Source organism: Sodiomyces alcalophilus (genome assembly GCF_042370955.1).
Source record: "Sodiomyces alcalophilus JCM 7366 unplaced genomic scaffold ACRALscaffold_6, whole genome shotgun sequence".
Classification (NCBI taxonomy): Eukaryota; Fungi; Ascomycota; class Sordariomycetes; order Glomerellales; family Plectosphaerellaceae; genus Sodiomyces; species Sodiomyces alcalophilus.
In genome coordinates this window covers 1,744,118-1,768,958 of record NW_027263537.1, presented here as the reverse complement: position 1 = coordinate 1,768,958, position 24,841 = coordinate 1,744,118, and the positions used below count along the sequence as shown (strand labels likewise).

At 56.7% G+C, this 24,841-nt stretch overlaps 6 protein-coding genes across 6 annotated transcripts; 3 read left to right on the top strand and 3 right to left on the bottom strand.

The window, feature by feature from the left end:
• The first annotated feature begins 246 nt into the window (after positions 1 to 246).
• Positions 247 to 3,616, top strand: ACRALDRAFT_1076176 (uncharacterized protein). The gene is made up of 5 exons (XM_071018480.1): positions 247 to 606; positions 683 to 804; positions 879 to 1,475; positions 1,689 to 2,734; positions 2,799 to 3,616. The coding sequence occupies exons 1-5, from the start codon at positions 542 to 544 to the stop codon at positions 3,165 to 3,167; spliced, it is 2,199 nt and encodes a 732-aa protein (XP_070873510.1). The 5' UTR covers positions 247 to 541; the 3' UTR covers positions 3,168 to 3,616.
• Positions 3,617 to 4,196: 580 nt separating this feature from the next.
• ACRALDRAFT_1070257 (uncharacterized protein) lies at positions 4,197 to 6,114 on the bottom strand (the record flags this gene model as incomplete). Its single annotated transcript, XM_071017749.1, has 2 exons — positions 4,197 to 4,357; positions 4,416 to 6,114. 2 exons carry the CDS (start codon positions 6,112 to 6,114, stop codon positions 4,197 to 4,199), a joined length of 1,860 nt encoding a protein of 619 aa, XP_070873509.1.
• A 2,467-nt stretch (positions 6,115 to 8,581) lies between these two features.
• ACRALDRAFT_209853 (uncharacterized protein) lies at positions 8,582 to 14,429 on the bottom strand (the record flags this gene model as incomplete). Its single annotated transcript, XM_071022889.1, has 8 exons — positions 8,582 to 8,676; positions 8,716 to 8,807; positions 8,850 to 9,531; positions 9,590 to 10,775; positions 10,829 to 12,738; positions 12,763 to 12,834; positions 13,288 to 13,410; positions 14,306 to 14,429. 8 exons carry the CDS (start codon positions 14,427 to 14,429, stop codon positions 8,582 to 8,584), a joined length of 4,284 nt encoding a protein of 1,427 aa, XP_070873508.1.
• Positions 14,430 to 14,880: 451 nt separating this feature from the next.
• On the top strand, positions 14,881 to 16,047 carry ACRALDRAFT_209852 (uncharacterized protein; the record flags this gene model as incomplete). Its single annotated transcript, XM_071022888.1, has 1 exon — positions 14,881 to 16,047. One exon carries the CDS (start codon positions 14,881 to 14,883, stop codon positions 16,045 to 16,047), a length of 1,167 nt encoding a protein of 388 aa, XP_070873507.1.
• Positions 16,048 to 17,187: 1,140 nt separating this feature from the next.
• ACRALDRAFT_1063305 (uncharacterized protein) lies at positions 17,188 to 18,448 on the bottom strand (the record flags this gene model as incomplete). Its single annotated transcript, XM_071016773.1, has 1 exon — positions 17,188 to 18,448. Exon 1 carries the CDS (start codon positions 18,337 to 18,339, stop codon positions 17,188 to 17,190), a length of 1,152 nt encoding a protein of 383 aa, XP_070873506.1. The 5' UTR covers positions 18,340 to 18,448.
• A 1,756-nt stretch (positions 18,449 to 20,204) lies between these two features.
• On the top strand, positions 20,205 to 24,832 carry ACRALDRAFT_1049901 (uncharacterized protein; the record flags this gene model as incomplete). Its single annotated transcript, XM_071015620.1, has 2 exons — positions 20,205 to 23,756; positions 23,904 to 24,832. The coding sequence occupies 2 exons, from the start codon at positions 20,205 to 20,207 to the stop codon at positions 24,828 to 24,830; spliced, it is 4,479 nt and encodes a 1,492-aa protein (XP_070873505.1).
• Positions 24,833 to 24,841: the final 9 nt, after the last annotated feature.

Sequence of the window (24,841 nt, the reverse complement as noted above, 5' to 3'; positions counted from 1 at the left end):
TATGGCAGTAGATTGGTATACATACCTACGTATTCGTACGTAATTCGACCGAGCTGGAGTTTTTACTAAGTACTTCGTTCTTGGTAATTTCAGCTGCGTTCGGTACTTAGCTTCCACACAGTGTGCACAGTGCGGTGGGCAGGTATTGGTGTACGTAATCAGAGTGGGTCTCAATGTCGGTCTTTTCGACTTGTTCGCTGGGCCTTGTTGTTCTCTCTCCCTTGTAAAAAACCAAAACTGCTTCCAACTTCTTTCTCCCTCCAGCAATATTCCCATTTTATGACTATCTCACCTACCAGCCCACCAAGGGTATCTCTAGCTTGTTTTTGAACTGCCTACGAAGATTAACCAGGTTTTTGATCTTCACTCGGGTTGTCTGTCAGTTTCGACACCTGTCGTCGAGCTTTCGTGGTCCTCGATCAGCACCCTCGGCCTCTTGTGCCTTCCCTACCTCTAGCTGCGGTACGGATGGCATTCCACCGTCTGGGAGATCTTGCATTCGGCGCTCGCGAAAGGTGACGCGCATCATCTCGCTGCCAACATGCTCGTCGCCAAGGTGGAAGAGCCTCATCTGAAGGCATGGCTGATGAACAAACTGCCCGAAGTGTTCGTTTCCCCTTACTATCGATCCCTCGCTAGATTCTCTCGATGGCGAAGCTGACATGAATGACGCGTTGATTAGATCTGACACGGAAACCGATATTCTGGCCGAGTACGTTGTAGCCCTGCTCGCCTCGCAAGAGGGAGACGCGTCGCAAATTCGTGCTGGCTGCGAGTCGGAACTGCCACCATTTCTGAATCCTGGTTCGTATGCCAATTTCCCTTTTTTTTTTGGAAGAGTCTTTACTGATGAGACGTTTGTCGTTGCTTCCCTGCAGATGCAACTCCCAAGTTCGTGGACGACTTGTTTCGCGCCATTGAGTCGAAAAGTTTTCTTCCACCTGAACTACGTCCTGCCCCTTCCAAAAAGTCGCTTGAATCGCAACAATCTCCGAGTCAGGCGTCCTCCTCTCTTGCCGAGGGGAACAGAAAACGCCCTTATCATGAGAGGGAGAATATGGGGCCGGCGTACGCGCCCAGTCCCGGCGAACGGGCCTTCAAGCAGCCCAGGAGGGGCGGTGGCTTTGGCCGTGGGATTGGTGCGACCGATGCCAATGATGCACACGCTTCTCAAAACTACGACCCTCGCGATGCATTCCCGCCCACCGGCTTTTCACATCCGCTCGACATGATCCAGCTAGGCTCGTTCAACGGCCTACCTGCGGCAACGGCACCCGGGCTTCCCCAACAACCTCCCCCATTTCCCAGTGGTCCACAGTCAAGGCCATATGGCACGCCACCAACGGCACGCAAGAGACGGCAACGATGTCGCGACTTTGACACAAAGGGTTTCTGTGCCCGCGGTAACTCGTGCCAGTTCGATCACGGCATGGGACCAATTTACCTGCCTTCTGATCCCATGGGCAGGCCTGACGGTAAGAATGTGCCCTCTAGCCATGAATTCCCCCTTTCCCGGTCTTGTATGATGATGCCATTTTTTCATTTGGGAGCAACTATGCAATGAGTTTCCAATAATTATATAAGGTTGACTTCTGATATTTCGAGACGTTTTTTCTTTTTGCATTTATGTTTGAGTGGGTTGGTTGGACTCTTGACGACAGGAAAGCTAATGGCTTGTACGACTTCAGACTACTCCACAACAGGCATGGCAGCAGCGTTATTGTCACAGAACTTTCAGCAGCTGCAACAGCTGTGGGAAACCGTCAACGCAGAGAAAGGGGACGGCGGCGGTGGCCGCGGCAGAGGGGGTCGTAACCAGGGTCCTCGCCGCAGACAGCGTAGGGCCTCCATCTCCGCCGAGGGTCCGGTCCACGACCAGACGAAGAGCACCATTGTGGTGGAGAACATTCCCGAGGATAAGTTCTCGGAGGAGGCGGTTCGGGAGTTCTTCTCACAGTTTGGCAATATCTTGGAATTGTCTTTACAGCCGAGAAGACGCCTGGCCATTATCAAATACGATTCTTGGAGCGCTGCCAACGCTGCATATCGCTCCCCCAAAGTCATCTTCGACAACCGTTTTGTTAAGGTCTTTTGGTATAAAGAGGATACATCACCTAGAGGAGCACCCGATAGCAACGGCATGGACGGGGCTTCGGGCGAGGGTAATGCCTCTGCGGGACCCGAATTTGACATGGATGAATTCTTGAAGAAACAACAAGAGGCTCAACGGCTTCACGAAGAAAAAATGCAGAAGAAGGAAGAGCTCCAGAAGGAACGGGAGGCGCTTGAAGCTCGGCAGAGGGAGCTCATGGAACGGCAACTCGAGGAGAAACGGAAGCTCCAGGCCAAGCTCCGTGGTTCGCAAAACGGCGACGACGCAAGCGGGAGCCAGTCCAATAGCGATGCGCTGCGCGCCCAGCTAGCGGCGCTCGAGGAAGAGGCTAAGCTCCTCGGCCTCGACCCCCATGCGGATGACGCGAGCTCTCACGGCGGAGGGGGCAGCGTCCATGGAGGTGTCTACCGGGGACGGGGCCGCGGCCGTGGTGGCTTTCCGCCGCGCGGTCGAGGATCCTTCCGTGCTGGTTATCGTGGTGGTCGCGGGGGCTTCGGCCGCGGTGACGTGCACGCCGCCTATGCCGCGTACTCACTGGATAACCGGCCCAAGGTCGTCGCCATCTCCGGTGTCGACTTTACGGAGCCCGGGAAGGACGAAGCGCTCCGCCAGCACCTTCTCGTAAGTGTCTCCCGCTCGATATGCTGTTAACTTGTTCACTTCTCTCTAACCGACGGGACATTAGGGAATCGGAGAGTTCACGGATATCGAGACCACGCCTTCCAGCGCGCAAGTCACGTTCAAAGACCGCAAGACGGCCGAGAAGCTGTTCTACGGTGTGGCGAACAAGCACATCCCCGGCGTTGACGGCGAGCTCGAGTTCACGTGGGTCAACAAACCTTTGGCCCACCCCACCGGTACAAGTCCTGCTTCCTCGAAGGACCAACAAGGGGCCGAGGAAGATGAGGCAATGCCGGACGCAGAGAAGGGGGAGACTGCCGAGAAGGCCAAATCCCAGGATACGCGACGGGGCAGTTCCTCGGCGCGTGATCGGCGCGTAGACATGGACTACGAGGTGGCGGACGAGGACGAGGGTGAATGGGGTATAGCGTGATCTCACTGGGCGTGGGGTTCGAAGCAGGATATCGAACGTTGATTTTTCCGCCCTTGATAAGCGATTCATTGAACAATTCTACATAATGACAAAGAGTGTCGGTCCGTGGTCCGTTGTCTTGTTGTGATTGAAAAGGCTGGTTTCTGTGAGAGTGAGGGCCTGGGGTCAAGTCAGGATATCGCGAACTGGACGGTGAATAGTTCACCAGACGGAGTGGTCACAATCGTGGCATACTGTAGTCCTCTGTACTGGGAAATGCTCAGAAGCAAGGCATTATTGACATGACATTCACCGAACCAGCGCCAATGGACGGACGGACAAAGGCTATGGGCTCTCGACGGAGAAGATAGGGGATTCCCTACGCTCATCTACGCATCCGCAAGGCAACATTACCTCCGTCTTCTAAAGTGTCTTCGGATTTGATAGGAGACATTGATTGCACGTTTGGAATGTGTCACTTTGACTTAATTGCGATTCGAATCCAAAAGACGAACATGTGCGAAAAGAATTGTTGTCCCTTGTTGAAGGAAACTCCGTGCTCCAAACCACGAGCCATCTGTCTTTTTTTCCGTTGGAATGTAGATTCCTTGGCTCTTGGAGGGGGGTATCGTTGAGTTATCGTCCAGTATCGTTGAGTAACGTTGAATAAAAACGTTTGAGAAGAATGCCAAAAAGGGAAAAAAGAGCAAAAATCTTGTCCCGCCAACCTACGCGCCCCTCTGGGTGTCTAAATTCCTTCACCTCCCCAGTCATTTCCCAGCGTGGGCGCAATGCATCCATCCCATCCCTTGCATGTTATCGTTCCTCGCTCGCCCGTGGAAGCCGACCCATCGTCTGGCTCCCTTATTTTTGTTGAAAAAACCCAAAATCGACTGTCGACCCGCTCTGCTCCTGCCTGCCCCGAGGGCGCGCCTTTGTGTATTCCGAGATGAAAACGCCTGTGAAATGATGCATCGCATTGTCGAGATGAGAAAAAAAGGGATACAAAGAAAAACGGGGAAAGAAGCCCCTCGCCCATTGACGCTTAGCTTAGTTGGCGGATGCGGGTGCAGCAGTGGCAACGCCGTTTGCCGGCTCGGTATCGGGAGTCGGGCCGTTCTTGGTTACGGGCTTGATGTCGTCATACTCCTTGACGGAGAGGCCGTCGAAGATTTCGAAAATCTCGCGCTGCTGGTGGAAGTCGTTGTTGACTAGAAAATTCGTTAGAAATCAGTGTACAGAGAGTGTGCAAGTAGAATGGACACTCACCAATGTTGACCAAGTGCCACTCGTTCATGATGCGCTCGATCAGCATTCGGCTCGGAGAGTCCGGGTCATAGCAATGCGCCCAGTCCATGCCCAGGCGGAAAGCCTCGTCCTTCCAGGCCATGAAGCTGATGCCCTCGACGATGGTGGGCTGGACAATCTCCTTGCCGGGGAAGACGCCCCAGGTGACGGCATTGGGCCCGTCGGTGGGAGAGTTGTACTTGAGGGTGCCGTCCTTGGTCACGGCGTAGTAGGTCATGTCCGGGTTCTTCTCGATGCGGGCGATCAGCTCGGGGTACAGGTCCGGGTGGACGAGCAGCTCGAGGTACGACTTTTGGTAGACGTAACCGTTGGGCGGGCCCCAGCCGTGGACGGGATCGGACGACTTGACGCCGCTCACGGCGGGCTGGGAGTTGATGGTGATGAGGCCGCGGCTGTTGAGGTCGATCAAGGCGTCGCTGATGGGGCCGGCTTCGGCGGTGAGCGGCGACTCGCTCCAGGGCAGCGAGTCGACCTCCTTCTTGAGGTAGCGGACGAAGAGGTTGGCAATGTCCCGGACGGACTGGGGCTCGCCCCACTTGTTGCGGTTCTGCTCGTTGGTGCCGGTCAGGCCGATGCCGTAGGCGTCGAGCTCGCCAAAGGCCGGGGAGCGGGAGTCGCCCCAGCGGCCGTTGGGGAACTCGTCCCACTCCTTGGTGCGCAGGACGTAGGAGCGGTTGCGGCCCTTCCAGAAGATGGGCCGCACGTCCTCCTCCCGCCGGCCGAAGCCCAGGCTCTGCTTCCAGGGCAGGCGCTGCTTGAGGGGCCGCTCCGAGGTGGGCAGCCAGTCGAGCTCCTCGAGGACCATGCGGGTGGCCTGGGCGAGGTTCATGGTGTAGAAGTGGAGGTGGTAGATGCCGGCGTTGAGGATCTTGCGGCACAGGTCGGCGACGAGGTGCTTGCCCATCTCGCGGACGGCGACGTCGTCGTTCTTGACGGGCTCGAGGGCGGCCATCCACTCGTCGGGGATGCGGCAGTTCATGTGCTTGGCGCGGCGCAGGAAGCTGGCGTAGGTGGCGATGGGCATGATGCCGGGGATGATGGGGACGGTGATGCCGCGCTCGCGCACCCGGCCGACCCAGCGGATGAAGTTGTCGGCGTCGTAGAACATCTGGGTGACGATAAAGGTGGCGCCCATGTCGACCTTTTCCTTGAGGTGGTCGAGCAGCAGGTCCTCGTCCTTGTTGTCGTCGCAGCCTTCCGGGTAGCCGGCGACGCCAATGTCGAAGTGGTCGTGGTAGGTGTTCCGGATGTGCCTGACGAGGTCCCTGGCGTACTGGAAGTCCTCGTCGGCGGCGACCCACTTCTCCTTGTCGCGGGGGGGGTCACCGCGGAGGGCGAGGATGTTGGTGCAGCCGGCTTTGTAGGCCTTGCGCAGGGCGTCGTTGACTTTTTCCAATCCCATGTCGGTGCAGGTCAGGTGCATACACGTCTCGAGGCCGCAAATGCTCTGGGCCTGCAGGACCATGTCGCAGGTCAGCTCGGCGATTCTTCCGCCGGCGCCCCAGGTGATGTCGATGAACTTGGGTCCCATGTTGTACATCTTCTCCATGCGGTCGTAGAGGTTCTGGACACCCTGGGCGGTCTTGGGAGGGAAGTATTCGAAGGAGAAGGACGGCAGGCCGTCCCTCTCCGCGTCACGGAGCATATCCTTGATGTGCATGGTGGTGGTGGTGGGTTGTTGAGATTGAAAGTCGGATTAGAGAGATGCAGAGGAGCTGCAGCGGTTAAGAACAAAGCCGAGAAGGTTGCGGTGGCATAAGCTGGGTTACAGAAATAAATAAAGAAGAAAAAGAAGAAAATAGAGAGAATGGACTGCAGAGAGTAGAAGCAGAGTTAGTAAACCAATCTGGATTCAAGGAGGGGAGCTCTAGAATCAAGGGGCGGCAAAGGGAAAGTGAAGGTTTCAATGGCGGTCTGCCGATTGAATGTAGTAAAAGAAGCGGTAAACAACAACAAGGTAGCAAACAAATGAAGGCATCAAGGCATCGACTCACCCAGAGAAACAGCGACAAGGCAACGGAACCAAAGGACCCTCGAGACTGTTTGAACTCTTTCAAAGGGAGGATTCCGAATTCACCAGATCTGCCCTAGAAATCTCAATACAATGAGACAAGAAGAGAGCAAGGGGAAAGGCGGGGAAGAGGTGGGCGGGAAGAAGGAAAATGGATTTTGTTTGTGGTGGTGATGTAAAGTGGGAGGAATTTTTGGCCTACTTGCAGTTATACAACGGCAGGCGTTCCCGACGTGGTTGAGCTAAATTGGGAGACCCTACTCAGTACGCCACGAAATACAGGTACCCCTCCAACCTGCCGAGTCCCCGCTACTGAGCCCCACACCAGCCTCCGAACACCGGCGCCAATGCACGTCTGATTGGTCAGGGCGCGACCCCACTGGACAGACTGCAGTGTGGCGAGCCCCTCTTCGTCTTTCCAACGTCTTCGGCTTGATGTGGAAAGAGCCGTACTCAGTACCTCAGAACTGGAGTACGTTGTATACCTACCTTGTGTACGGTGTAGAGACAGAGGTACGGTGTAATACTCCAGTACTCTGTAGTTGCAGTGGACACAAGTGTAGCACGATAGGAACAGGGCAAAGCATGCCGACAGGTACGACGTCTTCCCCTTTGCAAACAACGCATGTCCATCTTGCTGGACAATCCGGTTCGTTCATCTGGAGTGTAGGACCTTTCTGTAAGTTGTACGCAGTGCCCTCAAAGTACTTCGTACGTGTCGAACGGCGTTGGCCACGTACTTTCATTGGCACATTGCTACGGCGGCATCTCGTCTTCCATCTTACTTGCGTCCACTGTAAACCTGTTTCACTGCGTTTCCGGTTGCGTTGCTGGCTTCTGGCGAATGCCAACGCGACGACCACGAGCGAGGGGAATAATACGAATACGTACAACGTAGTGTAGGTACCTTAGATATGGATGGTACTTTGTGCTGCTTCACGAGCGTGGATGGTTGCCCCCACTCCCACGCTTCCTCTGACTCAGCCTTGAAATCAACCAATCGCCCCTCTACCAATCCAAGCCCTGGCTGGTGTGGGGGTATGAGGGGTTTCAATCAGGTACGTACCGAGTACTTCGCACCTTGTAGTTCGTCATCAATATTGTCTTTTTATCAAGTTTATTATTTTCCTATTATTTCTCATTATCACTCGATATCGCCCCACGCAACTCCCGCAGCCGGCTACTCTGCTCGACGACCCAAGATGAACCGCCACCGCTCGAAAACCACTCGGTCGACTTCTAGCCGGCCAAGTCGTAGGTCCGGCCCCTGGATGCCCATGAACGGAACGCCCGGAGTAGTGCTAGCCCGTGCACCGGGAGGTGGTAGCACCCGGCCGTCGCTGGTTGCCGAGCCCAGAGTCGGACGCCGCTGTCCAGCCTAGTCGAGTCTAAGCCGGCATAATGACGCCTCCTCCTGCGCCGGTGACAATGGCAGTGAAAAATGACATGCTCGGCGCGGTGTTGTTAGCTGGAAAGTCAACATGTCCGGACTGGTTCCGGTGGCATGAAACCGGAGATGGAACTAACGGGATCCGTAAAGTTGACGACATGCAGTCCCCGGTCGGAGTCACTGCCGGAGCTGTGAGAGGTGCCACTTGACGGTGCTGTTTCGCGGCCGCATCCTCCTCATGGAGGAGCCTCGAGGAGTGGCGCGGTTTACAAATCCTCTGCTGCGTGACGCGTCTGAGTGTAGGTGGCATTGCATCTCCTTCGCAGTGGAGCTCAAGGTGGGACGGCCGTCCAAGCCATTCCACTCTACTATGTGCGTGTTCAAGAATGGCAGACCGATAGAAGCTGGATGGAGGAGTGATGACGGCAGGAAAGGCAATGACATTGCATAGAGAGCTATGACGATGGGCATAACCAACAAGCGTGATGGGAAGCCACTTAGAGGCGAGGATGGCCTATCTCGTACTTAATGTCCATATAATGGGAGCAAAGAAGCTTCATTTCACCAAGACTCTCATAGTGCCTGCTGCCATCACCTAGGACATATGAGAAGCCAGAATTTCAAGACGTACCCCAAACCCGTCGTCCGTCAGACGCCGCGTAAAGAAACAATAGTTAATAAAGAAAACGAAAATAAAAGATGAGTTATATTTATTTTTCAAAAGGGTCAATATAGGGAACAATCTATGAAGACATAATGCCGGCCCATATCATCACATCCCCTGTCGATCATGTTGTCGTCCCAAATGTGCCACCCTCCACCTTTTTCCATCCCATCCACCAAGTCTCATCCCATCTCACAGTTCATACTCGCAAGAACATCTCCCATCTCCTTGTCCGCCATGCCCGTCTTGGGATCCTTTGACACCCCACTCTGTGCCTCGCCAGCATGCCTTTGGTGTTGTTATTGCTGCTGCTGCTGGCTACTTTGATACCCAACTCCAATCTGCCCAGCAACCCAACCCTTGAACTTGCCCAACAACACCTCGTCATCCGCAGCCGTCCCAAGCGTGCCAAGTATGCTCCTAGCCCGCGCCCGTAGTGAGCCGTCGTCCGGGAAGCCCCGTCCCGACGCCACCTCCCCCCGCACAAATGCGACCAACCCCGCCTCGAGCTCGCGCGAGCAAAACACCGTCGCCGGACGGGGGTACCGCGTGTCGAACGTCTCGAGGTACCTATCGAGCACGGCCTGGTCCACGTCGAGCGGCTTCGTGCCGTCGCCCAGATTGATTTCCACGAGCCCGTTGCCGCTGGCAGCTGCAGGGGGAAAAGACGGAGGGTACGAGTTGACTAACCCGGCGCCACCGGTGCTGGTGGCGGTGGCGTTGGCGGTGACGGGAGATGTCGTCCCTGTCGTGGCAAGTGTCAAGTTCTCCCGTGTCTGTTGCGAGAATGCTCTGCTCGGGAACGCATAGGGCGGTGCGAAACCCGTGCCGCCCTGCGCAAGGGACCACTGGTCACCTTCCGGCAACCCGGGTCCCGTGGTAATGATTCCGCTTTGGCGTTTAAAGCGCTGCAGCCACTCTGCGTTATCGGCCGCGGTTTGATTCCAGGGATCGTCACTAGGTTCGGAGGTTAGTGTTGGGCAACAAAACAAAGCGATTGAATCTTTGAATCCTTGAGAACCAGACGCAGGAGAACCGAGGGTAAACATACTCATCGTATAGTATCCAACGAGCCTGGTGCTGTAGCTCCTCATCCGACGGAACATGCTGGTTCGGATTGTTCGGAGACATGGCTGCCACAACATAACGAGAGAGCTCATAGGCTAGACGACGGTAACAGTTGGCGTCGTTGAGGAAGTACGTCCCCGTCTTGAACCCGCTCTCGGCGAGACTGCTGACTGCCTGCTGGCTCATCCTCGTATGACCACCAATCCGTCTCAGATCGGTCGGGTTGGGTGCAAGACTCTGAGGGGCCAGCTGTGGTTGCCGCCGCAGTTGCTGCTGCTGCTGCTGCTGTTGTTGTAGCGGCTGCACCGCCGAGTTCCCTCCCGCATTCGTACACACCAAAGCATCCGCCTGCGAGACCCGACAATGCCGCTGCCTGAAAGCGCGCAGCCACTCCGCGTTATCCGCAGCCGTCTGGTTCCACCCGTCGTCAAAGTCGTAGATGATGATGCGTGCCTGGCGCTGCAGGTCCTCGTCCGAAGGCTCGACGACGCCGCTGGCCTTCTGGGCGTCCATGTACAGGCCCAGCTCCGTCTCGAGCCTGCTGTAGTTGTGGATGGTCGAGTCGATCTGGGTCGAGTCCGTCGACCGCAGGTGGGCGCACACAATGTCCTCGGTGCGCGGGAGGTGGGCGCGTTGGCGAAAGTTGGCGAGCCACGCCGTCGACGAGTTGATCAGGCGGACCAGCCAGTTGGCAATCAGGTCCGACGGCGACGTCGAGACCTCCTCGATGCGGCCCACCGTGCGGCAGGCTTCCTCCTGCAGCTCCTCGTCCATGGCCGTCAGGCCCAGGAGCGACTTGGTGCGGACGTACTCGCGGAGGTGCTTCTCCAGGGGACACTGTTCGAACAGGTTGTCCTTGCCGTTAATCTTGAGGATCGACAGCCTGCTCTCGATGGCCGTCCTCAGGGGACCAAACTGGGCCTGCCGGGCGATGTCCTCGGACGACATTAGGAGATCCCTCAGCCACGAGAAGTTGGAGTCGATGCCTTGCAGGGACAAGACTTCCGAGGCGAAAATGATACGACAGGCCTCGAGCTGCATGTGGTAGTCGTCCGGCAGCGTACCGGTCCGGTCCTCGTGGTTCATCATAAAGTGGACGAGTTCGATCTTGATGAGCTCGTAAGCGCTCCTCGGCGATTCGGCCGGCGCACCACCGGCTACGTACGGCAGGGGAGAGTTCCGCTCATTCTCGATGAGATCTGTTTTATGGGAGGGGTAGGGCAACAAGGTTAGATGATCACATCGGCAGGCGATCGACTGGGTATCTCAGGGGGTCGCGTACAAGGTGGGATGGAGTTCTCGACCATCTCAAGCACGGGGGCCTCGAAACCCCAGTCGCCCTTCCAGTCGGCCATGGTGTTACCCGTTTTGAAGTGTTCGGCCAGGTGGTCGACGCGGAAGGACCACGTGTCCATGACGATGCCGCAGAAGCCGCACCTGGAGCGAATTTCGGGGGTGGCGACCTTCCAGGACTTCATGCACCAATCGAGGAACCTGACATTGTGCACCAGCCTCAGGTGCTGGTTGAGGTGGTCCTTTCGGTAGAAAGTTCTCTCGTCGAGGGAGCGTTCCTGGCAGGTGGAGTGGTTGTGGCTCTCGATGTGGGCGTCGTCCGGGTTCGGCTCACCGCAGAAGACGCAACAGGGCTGGTTCAGGGTGGGATGGATGGCGGCACGGGGCCCGTTCGGGGAGCAGACCCATCGCTCCAGCGAGAGGTGGAGCGACTTTTCGTGACGCTGCCAGTCGTGCTTCGTCCTGAACATTTCCGTGCAAAAGGTGCACTGAAACGTCTTCCGGGGCGTGGTCAGGGACGTCTTGGGGTCGGCCCGCTTCGGGTTGGGTCGCCTCCTGCGGCGACGGCCGCGGGTGTTGGCCGAACCGAAGGACCCGAACGAGCCATGCGAGCCATAGGAAAAGGCCGAGATGAAGGAGCCGCCGCTTGATGTGCCTATACTGCTGGCCGAGGAGGCGTTGCAGAGGGAGCGGTTCGACCCGTCGTCGGTGAAGGCGAAACTGTATGGGCTCGTCAGGCCGGATGACAGGCTCGAATTGGAAGCGACGGCCCTGGCAATGGCGGTCACCGAGGCGGGCTCGTTTTCTGGGGGCGAGTCCACCCAACGCTCCAGCGGGTTCATGTGGCGCATGTTGCTCTCCAGGGCGGGGGTCCCAGGGCGGCGAGGGATATCGACAGGGCCCGAGTAGGTGTTGCGAACATGAGGAGACGTGGACCTGGGGTGTTGGACCTTGCCGCGTCGGCGGCCATTGGCGAGCCAGTTGCTAATCTGGGTCTTGTTCAGGCCGGTTTGGCGCTGGAGCATTTCCTTCTCTTCGTCGCTGGGGTAGGGGTGGCGGTTGTGGGACAGGAGCCAGTTCTTCAGGATCTTGACCGACTCCCGCGAGAAGCGAGCGCCGATTTTGGGCGGCGGGCTGTTCTTGTTAGGACCGGCGGAACCCGGGCCAGCACCCGGGCCAGCGCCAGCCAGAACGGCTACGCTTTCTTGGCTAGTGGAGCTGCTCCCGGGCGTCACGCCGGCAGCATTGGAGGATGGTACGGCCTCGGCAGAAGGTAGGTCCGGGTGCGAAGCATCGTGCAGGCCAGGGATGTTCAGGTCCTCTTGGGGAATGGCGTTGGGATGTTCGCCCGCTGTCGGCCAGGGGTTTAGGGGGAGGAGGCTCAACAATTGGGTGTCCATATCGGTGACGGTCGCGTTGGTGGGTTGCGTGGCGGAAATGGCCGAGGCCAAGCTGCACTCACATCGAAGCGCAACACAGGATGTGCAGTAATTCTTGTACTGACCTTCCTTGATCCTCTTGCACTGGTAACGTCCCAGAGTGCAGTTGGTACAGGGAGCGTCGGGGATAGACCACCATGGCTCGGGATGGGGGTCCGGCAGGAAGTTTGCTTGGTCGAAGCTGGCGCCGGCCTCGAAGATGTCCAATGACGGCTCTTGGGTCGCTTGGTCGTTGAAGTGCTGGAGAGCCCAGAAGCTCCAGTCATCGTCATCGACGTTGGCTAGGACCAAGTCGAGGTCCGGGTCGGTAGGTATGTCTTGATGGGCGGAGGTGGCTAGAGGGTCGAGGGAGGCGCCGGTCGAGGCACCAGCTTTGTCCCAGTCGACAAACTCATCCATCTCCGGAATGGAGGTCATGGCTTGTCGATGTCAAAGTCGTCGACGTGTGATGGACGATCCAAGGGTTGACAGGAAAGGCGTACGTCTCGCCCCGTCTCGGCCGACAGATGAGCGCCCTAGGCAGAAAGGACAGGGTGGGTAGGACGTGATCCTGTAGGACGACACGTAGGGCGGCGGACAAGTGACAGATGGGCGTTTTAGAACCCTATGGCCCTTGGGTGTCAAGCAGTCGGTGGCCACCTAGATAAGGTGCTCGCAACTTTTCCCCGTGAGAACCTTTACCCTACGCTAATGATTCGAAAAAGAGAACAAAAATAAAGACGGAAAGGGGAAGAGGGATAAAGGGAGGGGATGTTGAGGACAGTCGAAGCTGCTTGAAAGCTAGGAACCTTTTTTATTGAAACCCTCGCTTCCTCTCCACCAGACATGAATCACCGCCGCAGGATCGCTGGGTAGAGGGTAAGAAGTCGGTCTGATTACTCTCTCCCGTGCATTGGGTTGGAGTCATTCTCGTTCAATCGTGTGTAGGACCGGGCCCTAGTCCACGTAGGGGCAGAGAATGCCGGCACGGGTAGCCTTCCAATCCCGCCGTGTCATGATAACATCCTCGTACTCTGCATGTGTAGGCGTAGGCAAGTGACAATTGACATGCGCGCCCTTCATGTCAAAAAAGATGGGGCCAACCCATGCAGCTGGTGACAATGCGACTGTGTAAGCATGGGCCGAGGAGACTGTGCGGGGAGGACGGCGAACGACGGCTTTGCTTATTCACTGGCTCGAGCACGAATCATTTAGCTGAGGCTCATTCTCGTCATCAAGGACGACACGGTGCGAAGAAGTCGGAACGTGAAACTTTTGTGCAACTGTGACCGGGGGGATGGATTTAGATGCATCCCACTAGTGTGGCATGGTGCCATGGGCTTTTGGCTTCTGGGCTTTGGACCTTGCGTTGAGTTGAGAGACTCGTGCGTTGAAGCGGCAGTCTAGCGGTCTTTCCTAGTGGTGTCTCCTAACGGGATCATCGTTTGCGGGTCAATTGCGGAGGACTCGGTGATGACGGCAATGCCAATCACATAGCTGCCGAGAAGGCTGCCTCGAGACCCCGGAGTCGAGTGAGGGGCAGGAGAAGAGTCGGTGTTCACATCGAGGGTGTCGCCGTGTCATCTTTGCTTCCAATGGCCTTCCATTGACGGCGTCGTTCGCAGAGGCAGGGGTGCTATCACATTGCTTATTGCCTGTTACTTCGTACGTTGTATGTTCTGGTCTTTGGTATCATGATGATTGCGTCGAAGCTAGGAGTGATGATTTAGGGATATACAACGTATGCTGACATGGAGCGACGATTCAGGGCTGGTTCTGCTGGATGCCCAAGCACAACGAAAATAGATGAGAGATTGAGATGGAATCTGTCCTTGAGCCAGAGGTGTCTTGTCTTCGGTTTTGTGACAGATGTATGAAGTGATTGATTCATTACTTTGTACGGAAGAAACGAGGGAAGCTGCGATGGTCATTGGAGTTTCCATAACTTCCACCAGCAGATCTGCTGAGTCATCCGGCTTCATACTCCGTATGTACACTATCCCACACTGTCTAGCTGTTTATGTAATTTCCACGTGTAATGCTCCGTATCATAATTCTCCGTAATTACCTCCGACCCGTTGATGACAGCCAAGACATGAACATCATAAAACTCATCACAAATCCCGTGCATCGTTGGAAAAGTGCAAAGATGCTGATGAGCCCGGTGACTTTACAAAGCTTCGACCAACGGACGCAATAATAGTCGTCAAACATGGAATGTTGTCAGCAAAATGATGTCAAAGAAGGCTTCAGGATGACCCGGGTGGTCCATCAACCATGCCAGGCCTTTTCAAACACCTCAACACCTAGAGCTGGAAGGACAACAGTTGAAGCTCTGCAAACTAGAATCGAATTTGCAACGGGGGGTTGGCTTGTTTGCTTTCCTCCTGAGATCAACGGGGCCAAAGCGCCATCCCCGGAGCTGGGAGCTAGTCATTACTCGTTTCTCCTGTTCTTTTTCTTTTCCCTCTTTTCTTCTCTCCTAGCAAACCGTTTTCCTTCATCCATAGCACGACCAAGACACTTCACTCATCATCTAACCCTCCTTGCCCTGAACCGTTGTTACTAGTCCGTAATCAGCTATGCCGACTTACCTTTGTCACGGATTCCGGTGGCATCGCTCCAATATCCGCACCTTTCTCCAGGAGCAAGACTTAGGTGACGCCACTCCAGACTCCATCATCGCTTCCCAGTCTTTCCCCGCCATCATCCAGTCGTTCTACTCGGCCTTTGATTTTCTCCCCAACTGTCCAGCTGCCGTTGGGGATTCTTTGGCGAGAAAGCCGACTTTGCAGCAACCTTCCGACACGCAGCCGCACCATATCACCGCTTCTTCACCATCACCACAGGGATTCGAGCCGGTGCCGTCGTCCCCTCCCGACCAATGCGCCATCAGACTACTCGAGGAGTACGATGCCCGTGGTGTGACGAGCGCAGACCAACCTCACGTTTTCGTCGCCGACCATGTCGTCCGCGTCGATCTCAGCGTGTCAGTCTTACAAGAGATGGCGCTATATGAGGAGCGTACGATTCAATATACGTGCGGGCACAATGTCATGGCCAGTGAGAGTCGCGACGAATACGACAAGAGAGAATCCGAGCCTGATGAGGTGACTTCCGAGAAGAGCCAGGGTGAGGCGGTAAGGTGGTTCGAAAAACTGCGAGTCGAGTTGCAGCCGGACGAAGATATTGGGTGGTACGTCGTCATCTGTCGTGACAAAGAGTACAAGGTGGAACAGAACCGTGGGGAGGCCGAGGGCGACAATGAACCCAAGGAGGGGGACTTGTCGGTTGAGTGTCGACCGATCCAACCGAACCATATAACAGAGGCGGCCGGGCAAAGTCCAGTCTCGGAACAAGCGGAGGCGGGACACACACAGGTACAAGCCGAGAAAGGGGATAGCCAAGACGCCACTAGGGAGACGATCCGGAAGCAGTCTGTAAGCGGGACACCGCCGCAAGAGACGGAGCGAAAGGCTAGTCCCGCGAGGGAGAGGAGCATGAGCGCCCCGAGGCGGTTAACAGGTGGGTGCTCCTACTCGCCATTTCCCCGGCCCGCACCACCTCCGGCCATGACACCGGCAGGCACCTCGGCGACGCTTCGACCTGCCACGAGGAACGGAAATCTGTTGTTGAAGCCTCACCCCGAGATTGAATCGATATCGGATACTCATCTACCACCGCCCGCCAAGATTCCCCACAAACGACGGAGTCTAAGGAGGCTGTTTGGGAGGAGAAAAGGTAACTGAGAAATTGAAGAGACAGTAGCAATGCTAGTCGACCATTCGAGTCAGTGGCCTCTCATCCGGAGTGGATGCAAGAAGGTCAGGCGTTCATCTTTGGGAAGCAAACGTCCTTTGCCGTTATGCACCATTTCATCAATCATGTCCATCTGCGCCTCGTCGCTACCTGACCGCATATCAACGCAGCCTCGTTGGAGAGTGGACGAGGACAGACCGAGATCACCACTGCGAGATGAATTCATTCTAATGCAGCTTGCTTACATTTCACGTGGCCTAACAAGACTGCTGCCTGCTAAGCTGCAGACGTGCATATGGTGTTGTAAATGTTCAGAGATGGGATGGGGAATGCGAGTTGCTGACTGGACGCCCAAACCCCTTGTCCTAATATTCCATGCGTCCACCCCATAAGCGGGAAGATGCCGTTGGCCGCCGTCCATATCACAAGTGCGCGGACTGTCCTGTTTTCTGTCGAATCGAAACCGGGCCCTCAGCCTCACGGTCCCTCTGATACGACTGATGGCGTCTCGCCTCTGGGTGACGACTTACGGTCGTTGGACCTGGATGGACGGAGCATGCTCGGACCGGATAGCCTGGAGCCCCAGGTTGATGGTGCGTCGACGGTGTACGGCCGGAGAGGAGTATAATGGCGGACGTTATTTACCCAGGCGGCTTCACGGGGGACTACGGAGTATAATGATACCCGGTTTAAGGGGGGTTTTGACTCTGCCAAGGACGATAAGAAGACGGCAGATGTTGTGGACTGGATATCGATTGGATAGCGGCGATGATGGCTGCCGTTGTCTGAGGTCTTTGAGTTCCGGGACGAAGAGCTGGGGAGATGTGGTCATCCAAGTCGTGGACAACAACACACATACACATACATAATGAGCCGCACTCTGCCCACGTCTACCGCCGACTGATGAAAGAGCTGTGCCAGGTTGACCGTCTGGGTATTATTGTCATGACCACTATGAACAACCTAATCCCGTCTGCGCCTCCGCTTTGGTGTTTCGTCGTTCATTTTTTCGTCAGAAATCGTCGTTTCCACCGTCCCTGAACCATCTGGTGACTTGTCACCTTCAATTTCAGGTGACTTTCTTTTTATATACATTTTTTTTTCATATTGTTGTATTTTTATTTTCTTTCTTACCCCCGGTTAAGAGTGTTCCCCGCCCCCTTTGGATTAGCCTCGACAAACTCATCCCACGCCCGGGCCTTGTACGTATCCTCATCCGCCTTGTCCATATCATCCTCGTCCGGTTCGGGCCGGTTGTAGCTCGACGGTCCACCCCCCTCGATGATGCCGCCCCTCCGCCTCTCCTCGGCGAGATACTCGTCCACGCTCATGGTCGGGAGGTTGTGACCGGGCCGGAACACGTTGCGCGTCATCTCCTGCCGCGACCCCACCAGCGTGAACGGCTGCAGCGGCTTCCCCGTCTTGGAGAGGAGCGGGCCGCCCACACTGCCCGGCAGCCTCCCCCGCGGCTCCACCCGGTCCGTGTAACCCCCCGCACCGCCGCCGCTGCCATCCTGTTCCTCCCGCCGCCGTCGCGCGTCGTCCGCGACACTCGGTCCCGACTGTGGGTGTGGCGCGGTCGTCGCCTGCGCCAGCACCTCCAGCTCGCGGTTTATGCCCTCGAGCCCCTGGAAGGCCATGTGGGCGGCGAAGGACACCTCGGCCAAGTATAGTTCGCGGATAATCTCGTCGTCGACGCCACTGACGGGGTCGGTGTCGCCGTCGGCGCGGACGGCGTCGGCGTAGCGCGGGTCGCGGCGCAGGGTGGCGAGGCGGTCCTTGAGCAGCTTCTCGGCGCGAAAGTTGGCAATCTTGGCCTCCCGCCGGCGGGCCGGGTCGGCGGAGGTGACGGTGGAGAAGGACGGCGGGTCGTCGGTGTAGCGCTCGTAGAGGGTGCGGTAGGGGCCTTGCAGGGCGTCATACGAGTCGAGGAGCGCGAGGAAGCGCTCGTAGGCGTCCCTGACGCGGGAGAGGGCGGCGCGGCGGTGGGAAGGGTCCGGCTCGGTGGTTTTCTGGTGCAACTCGGCGAGGTGGTAGTTTGCGAGGAGGTAGGGGAGGTCCGGGGTGGCAATGTCGTCGAGGGGTTCGTTGGGGGAGAATAGGGACACGCGGGAAACGGCACGAAGGATCTCTTCGTGTATTTGAATGGCCTCGCCAAGGTTGTCGGAGTAGGAAGGGTCGGACACGGGGCTAGAGTCCTCGAGTGCCAGACGCTTTGCCTGGGCTTCAGCCAAGAGCTGCTTGAGCGTCCGGGGCTGGTTCTGACCCTGTTCATCTGTCATCTTTAGTCGTCGCGGGTGCTTTCTTGACAGTTGCGTCGGTTATGGCGTCTTTTTTGGTCAAGATACACAGAATTCCAGGGCAAAATGGGAATGTGACCGTCCTCAGTTGTCAGCGACGAGTTGACCTTGGAATAGCTTCCATGCCATCTGGGTGAGAATAAAGTGGGGGATCTACTTCTCTTATCTTATCGATTCAGTGTCTTATCATATCTTATCGAGTGTGGGTAAAGTATCTGGGTGATGTACCGTTTGTCTTTGTCATCCACTGTTCTCATCTCACCACCATCTCATTCTCCTCGTTACGCGTTTGTCTCTTATCCTCACAAAGCACCTCACCTTCACCAGATGCGTGATGAGCCATGATAGACCAGTGTGCTTATAGACAGCCCGACTTTTCCAGACACGTATATTATCTTGAGGCAGGATATTCTGATTGTAGTTCTGATATGCCCACTCTTTTATTATCATCTAACCACCACATCTACCTTAGCAGGAGGTGGTGGTGGTATGTGGGACGCAACAACAACAAGGGACGCAATAACTGGCGGTGGAGATATATATGGTCGTGGGCGTGGGCGTGGGCGTGGGAGAGGGAGAGGTCGTGGAGCTGTTTCTACGATCACGACAGGACTAGGACTAACAAGCTTATCCGTCAATTACAACAACAACACCAGGACCAGCAGCAGCAAGAGTTCAATTAATCCAAACAATCAAATGGATCCAAGGCGTCAAATAGACACTAGATGGTTTGTGACCATAGCTATATACAATGTTAAAGCGTTCTGAAATAGGAAGAAAATAGGTCTATATCAGAGCTATAGTGGGAATACTGAAATAGTATAGTCGGAATGTCCTGTCTTATTATCTTTCCACCTACTTAATAGAAACTTTATTTACTAAGGGAGGATATGAGGTTTATAGAGCTCGACTGATCTTGTGTATAAACGTTATACACGATACGAATAGGAAGGCGTGATGGGTGTACCTGCGTTGTTTGGGCAGGCGTGGGTTATATGGCTGGCACGGGTAGTGACGTATTTGTCTCCTCTATATTATCAGTACTCTTTTGTTTCTTAATTTCTCCGCTGCGTCCATCACCGGCAACAAGAGGCCGTTTTGGCAGCTGAATGCTGGCTCTGGCATGGACATGTTCGACAGGCAGTGGAACGTGCTATCTTCCTCTTCATATCGATTAGGTGCCTTGGGACCTGGTAGCTTCCCCCCAAAGGCTTAGTCGTCGGCCTTCATCGCGGACTTTCTCTTTGATTCCAGTATGTTTATGCAGGCAAACGCGAGAGTTGTTTGTGGCAGCTTTTTCCTGGGACTCACTACTTGGAACAGGTTATACGGCAATACGGATCTGCTCACTATCAAGCATCTATGTTTATCAGGTAGGAGCTTTGGGCTGATTGCTGTTGCTGTTCAAGGCCAAACTTGCCTTCACTCAACACCCCCAGAGCTTCTTTCTTTTATTCGTCTTTGCTTTTAGGCCCTCTCCTTACACAACAGGCCCCGAAATAAGACGTCAATTTGGATGTCTTTGGGTGGCAACAGCTTTGCCAGATCAAGTCTTATGGAGGACAAAGAGAGCGCGATAGATTGCTTCCTTCCTTCCTCCCCGATAACCTCTCGCCCTCTAGGCCTTCCAGCTTTTGATTCTCCTCTCCGTCCTTCTACCTCATATTAGACCCTCCTCAACACTGCGTCTGGTAAGTCTAGGGCCTGGGTAGGGATAAGTGCCAACCATGGCCATACACAGCCAACCCGCCAAAGAGGAAGACATGTTGCCTCTACCACTCGGGACATCTCACAAAGACGACGGCGAGATGGCCTCGAAACTCTGCGCTAAGACCGGTGGCCAGGCCATGGGTCGCATCGCCGACACCCTTGGCAGTAACTCCAAGGTCGAGGTGGGTAATCTCGGCGACGAGACAACTGGCGACGACGGCGACAGTGATAGCGACAGCAGCGAAAGACGGGCCTTCACCATCAACCCGCCCAGGGCGCCTAAAACCTCGGAGAAGAAGCGGGCGGATTGTGCTGCCTTTCAAAACTGGATCCAGGAGAGCCGAGTCCAACCAGTCCGTCAACCAGAGCCCAAGCCTTCCCGGGGCTTCAAAAACCAGCCCGTCTCGCTGCTGAACGGAGGACGAAGGATCATCAACAACCCTCGCGAGTACCAGATTGAAATCTTCGAGAGGGCAAAGGAGAAGAACATCATCGCAGTCCTTCCCACGGGATCCGGGAAGACTCTGATCGCCGCCATGCTCCTCCGCCATTTCCTCGAGAAGGAGATGGCAGATCGCCACGCCGGCAAGCCGAAGCGAACTGCCTTCTTTCTGGTCGAAAAAGTCGCACTGGTGAACCAGCAGCATGCCGTCCTGGAGTGCAACCTGGATTACCCCATCGCCCGTCTCTGCGGCGCCATACTGGACGCCTCGTGGCACAAAGACGACTGGCGGCGACTGTGGGACGAACACATGGTCGTCGTCTGCACCGCCGCCATCCTGCAGTCGTGCCTCGCCAAGTCCTTCATTCGCATAGACCAGGTCAACCTCCTCATCTTCGACGAGGCCCATCATGCCAAGGGAAACCACCCTTATGCGCGGATCATCAAGGATTTCTACGTCTCCGAGCGAGACCTGGCTCGCCGTCCGAGGATATTCGGCATGACCGCGTCCCCCGTCGACGCCCAGACAGACATCTCCACCGCCGCCATCCGGCTCGAGGGCCTGCTCCATAGCGAAATAGCCACCATCCCGGAGGATTCCTACTCCTACAAGGACCTTCAGAACGACATCAACGATCAGGTCGTCATGTTCGACTACCTGCCGGAACCCTTTGCGACGCCCCTCCATCTCAAGATCCAGAGCCTTGTCCGTCGAAACAGGCTCTTTACCGGCTCGCTGACCTTTTCCTACTCCTCCTCTGCCGTCCTCGGCCCCTGGTGTGTCGACCGCTTCTGGCAGCTTCTGCTGACCGAGGAGACCATCTCCAGGCTCGCCGCCAAGACGCGCACGGATTTCGACCTCACGCTGTTCGGCCAAACCGAGTCGGCCGCCGTGGACCAACTTCGTCAAGTCGTCCAGGGGCATCGCTTCTCGGAGCTTTCCAACTCAAAGGACCACTTGTCGGCCAAGGTCATCGCTCTCGTCGATCTGCTCCGCCACCGCTTCAGGAATCCCACCTCGGACAAGTGCATCATCTTTGTCGACCAGCGGAACACAGCTGTGCTCCTGGCCGACCTTCTCCGGCAGCCAGACGTCGCCATCGACAATCTGAACCCGGCCACGTTGATCGGCGGTCAAGGTGACCCTGGCCCCTTTTCCATGACCTATGTCGATCAGGTTGAGACCATCCTGAGTTTCACGCGAGGCCATCATAACTGCCTCGTCGCCACCTCCGTCGCCGAAGAAGGGCTCGACATTCCCGATTGCAACCTAGTGGTCCGATTCGACAGGGTCACCTCGGTCATCCAGTACATCCAATCCCGGGGTCGTGCTCGCCAGCAAAACTCGGAGTTTATCTGCATGATCGAGAGGGGCAAGTGGAGCCACATAAAATCGAGGAAGCAGGCGGCCGAGGATTACCTCTACATACGAAAGTTCTGCAACTCCCTACCAGAAGACCGGAAAATCCAGGGCTGGGATCCGGACGCCTCGGTCATTCATGCGGATCGCCACCGGGAGGTCCATGTGGTCCCGTCAACCGGGGCCAAGCTCAACTGGAGCTCGAGCCTCGAGCTGGTATCGAACTTTGTCTCGTCTCTCCAGGGCAACGACGGCGAGCTTCTCTCTCCTTCCTACCTGGTTCTGCAGATCGGCCGCCAGTACGTCTGCGAGGTCCAGCTGCCGTCAAGATCCCCCGTTCTGGCCGCTTCGGGCACGCCGCAGAAATCGAAAGCCGAGGCCCGGTGCTCGGCGGCATTCGCTCTGTGTATGGAGCTCATCCAGAAGAAGTACGTCGATGATCATCTGCGGCCCGTCTTTGCAAGGGCGTTGCCAGCCATGCGCAACGCGCGCTTGGCCATAAGTGCCAGGAAGAGGGCCGAGTACACCATGCGTACGAAGCCGCAGATCTGGTCGCGCCTTGGGCCCGCCTCGACTCTCTTTGCCACTTTCCTGACGCTGCAGAGACCCGAGGCCGTGGGCCGGGCCACTCGACCGCTTGTCCTTCTGACCCGCGAGCGTCTTCCGGACCTCCCGGGGATTCCGCTCTTCTTCGGCAATGAGCGAAGCTCGATGGCTCATCCCGTGGTGGCGCCAGGCCCGTTACGGGTGACGGCAGACGACCTCGAATGCGTCAAGGTCTTCACCCTGAGGATCTTCAAGGATGTATTCAGCAAGGAGTACGATGCCGGCGTGGAGGATCTCCCCTACTTTCTGGTACCGTCTTGCATCCGCCACCAGGACGTGGATTTTTCGGGAGCCATAGATCCTTCTTCCTGCATCGACTGGGACCACATGCGCTCCACCAGAGACTTGGAGTATCTTTCTTGGGGCGAGACCTCACCGCCAAGCTTCTTTCAAGACAAGTTCGTCACCGATCCGTGGGCGGGACACCGCAAGCTGTACTTGAAAGGCATCAGGGAGGACATGAAGCCGACGGACCGTGTGCCGGACGGCGTACCCGATCCGGGATACCGGTCGTGGAAGGAGGTCGAGCATACAATCAAGGACTACAGCTTCAGCCTGTGGGCCTCCAGGCGTAAGGAACGGGTCTGGAGGGACGACCAACCCGTCATCGAGGCAGAAGTGGTATCGCTGCGACGGAATTTCCTCGACGAGTTCGAGGACGAGGGGGAACGTGCCAACAACACTTGCTACGTAATTCTGGAGCCCCTGAATGTGTCTACGCTCCCGGTAGATGTTGCCGCGACGGCTCTGTTGTTCCCTGCCATGATGCACCGCATCGAAGACAACCTGATCGCCCTGGACGCCTGCAAGATGCTGAAGCTGGAGATCCGTCCGGACCTGGCCCTCGAGGCGCTGACCAAGGACTCGGACAACAGCGACGAGCACGACCAGGAAAAGATCAACTTCCAGGCAGGCATGGGGAACAACTACGAGCGGCTCGAGTTTCTCGGCGACTGCTTCCTCAAGATGGCCACCACGGTGGCGCTGTTCACGCAGATCCCCGAAAACAACGAGTTTGAGTACCACGTCGAGCGGATGCTGCTCATCAGCAACCAGAACCTCCTGAATGTGGCCCTGAAGAAGAACCTGCAGGAGTTTGTCCGATCGCAGCAGTTTGACCGCCGTAGCTGGTACCCGGAAGGGTTGCGTCTGAAAAAGGGCAAGGCGACGCGACCCAGGGCTGTGCACTGCCTCGCCGACAAGTCCATCGCCGACGTCTGCGAAGCCCTTATCGGCGCCTCGTACCTGACCTACACGGAGGATGAGGATTTCGACATGGCAGTCCGTGCCGTGACGGCGGTGGTCAGGAACAAGAACCACAAAATGTCGTCGTACAAGGACTATTACGCCCGTTTCCTGGTGCCGGCCTGGCAGGCTGCAGCGGGCACGCCCGACCAGCTCCGAGTGGTGCGGGAGATCAAGGAGCAGATGGGATACGAATTCAAATCGCCGCCGCTGTTACGGAGCGCCTTCAAACATCCATCGTACCCTCGACAATACGAGCAGGTCCCCAACTACCAGAGGCTCGAGTTTCTCGGCGACGCGCTGCTGGACATGGTGTGCGTCGACTTTCTCTTCAAGAAGTTCCCGCACGCAGACCCGCAGTGGCTCACCGAGCACAAGATGGCCATGGTGGCCAACGAGTTCCTCGCCTGCCTCTGCGTCCACCTCGGGTTCCACCATCGCATCCTCCATTTCAACCCCAACATGACCGGCCAGATCAAGGAGTACGCCGGGGCGCTGCACCTCGTGCGGCAAGAGGCCGAGCTCCACGCGGCGTCGCCCGACGAGGTGAAGCCCAACTACTGGATCCACGTCGACCAGCCGCCGCCCAAGTTCCTGTCGGACGTGGTGGAGGCGTACATTGGCGCGCTCTTTGTGGACTCGCAGTACGATTTCGGCCAGGTCCGTCGGTTCTTCGAGCAGCACGTCCGGCCCTTCTTCACGGACATGGCCCTGTACGACTCGTTTGCGAGCCGGCATCCGGTGACGATGCTGGCGCACAAGATGCAGGAGGAGCTGGGGTGCCGGGACTGGCGCCTGCTCGTCAGCGAGATACCGCCGGCCGCGGACGAGGCGGGGGCGGCCAGCATGACGGACACGACGGTGGTGTGCGGGTTCATGGTCCACGGGCGCGTCTGCGGTCACGAGACGGCGCATAGCGGGCGGCATGCCAAGGTTTTGACGGCCAAGTCGGCCTTGAAAAAGTTGGAGGAGACGGGTGGTCGGGAGGAGTTTCGGAGGGCGTTTGGTTGCGATTGTGATGAGGTGGCGGGCGCGTGTGGTGATGATGTGCCCAACTCGGTGACCGCCAGACAGGTCGTTGACCGGCCAGACGGGGCTAGCAGGGGATAGTCAAGACGATT

Excerpts from the sequence above, each read along its gene's own strand:
- ACRALDRAFT_1076176 (XM_071018480.1), top strand. The coding sequence starts at position 542 with ATGCTCGTCGCCAAGGTGGAAGAGCCTCATCTGAAGGCATGGCTGATG. Across the intron at positions 1,476-1,688 it reads TCCCATGGGCAGGCCTGACG|ACTACTCCACAACAGGCATG; the intron begins GTAAGAATGTGC and ends GTACGACTTCAG. Across the intron at positions 2,735-2,798 it reads CGCTCCGCCAGCACCTTCTC|GGAATCGGAGAGTTCACGGA; the intron begins GTAAGTGTCTCC and ends ACGGGACATTAG.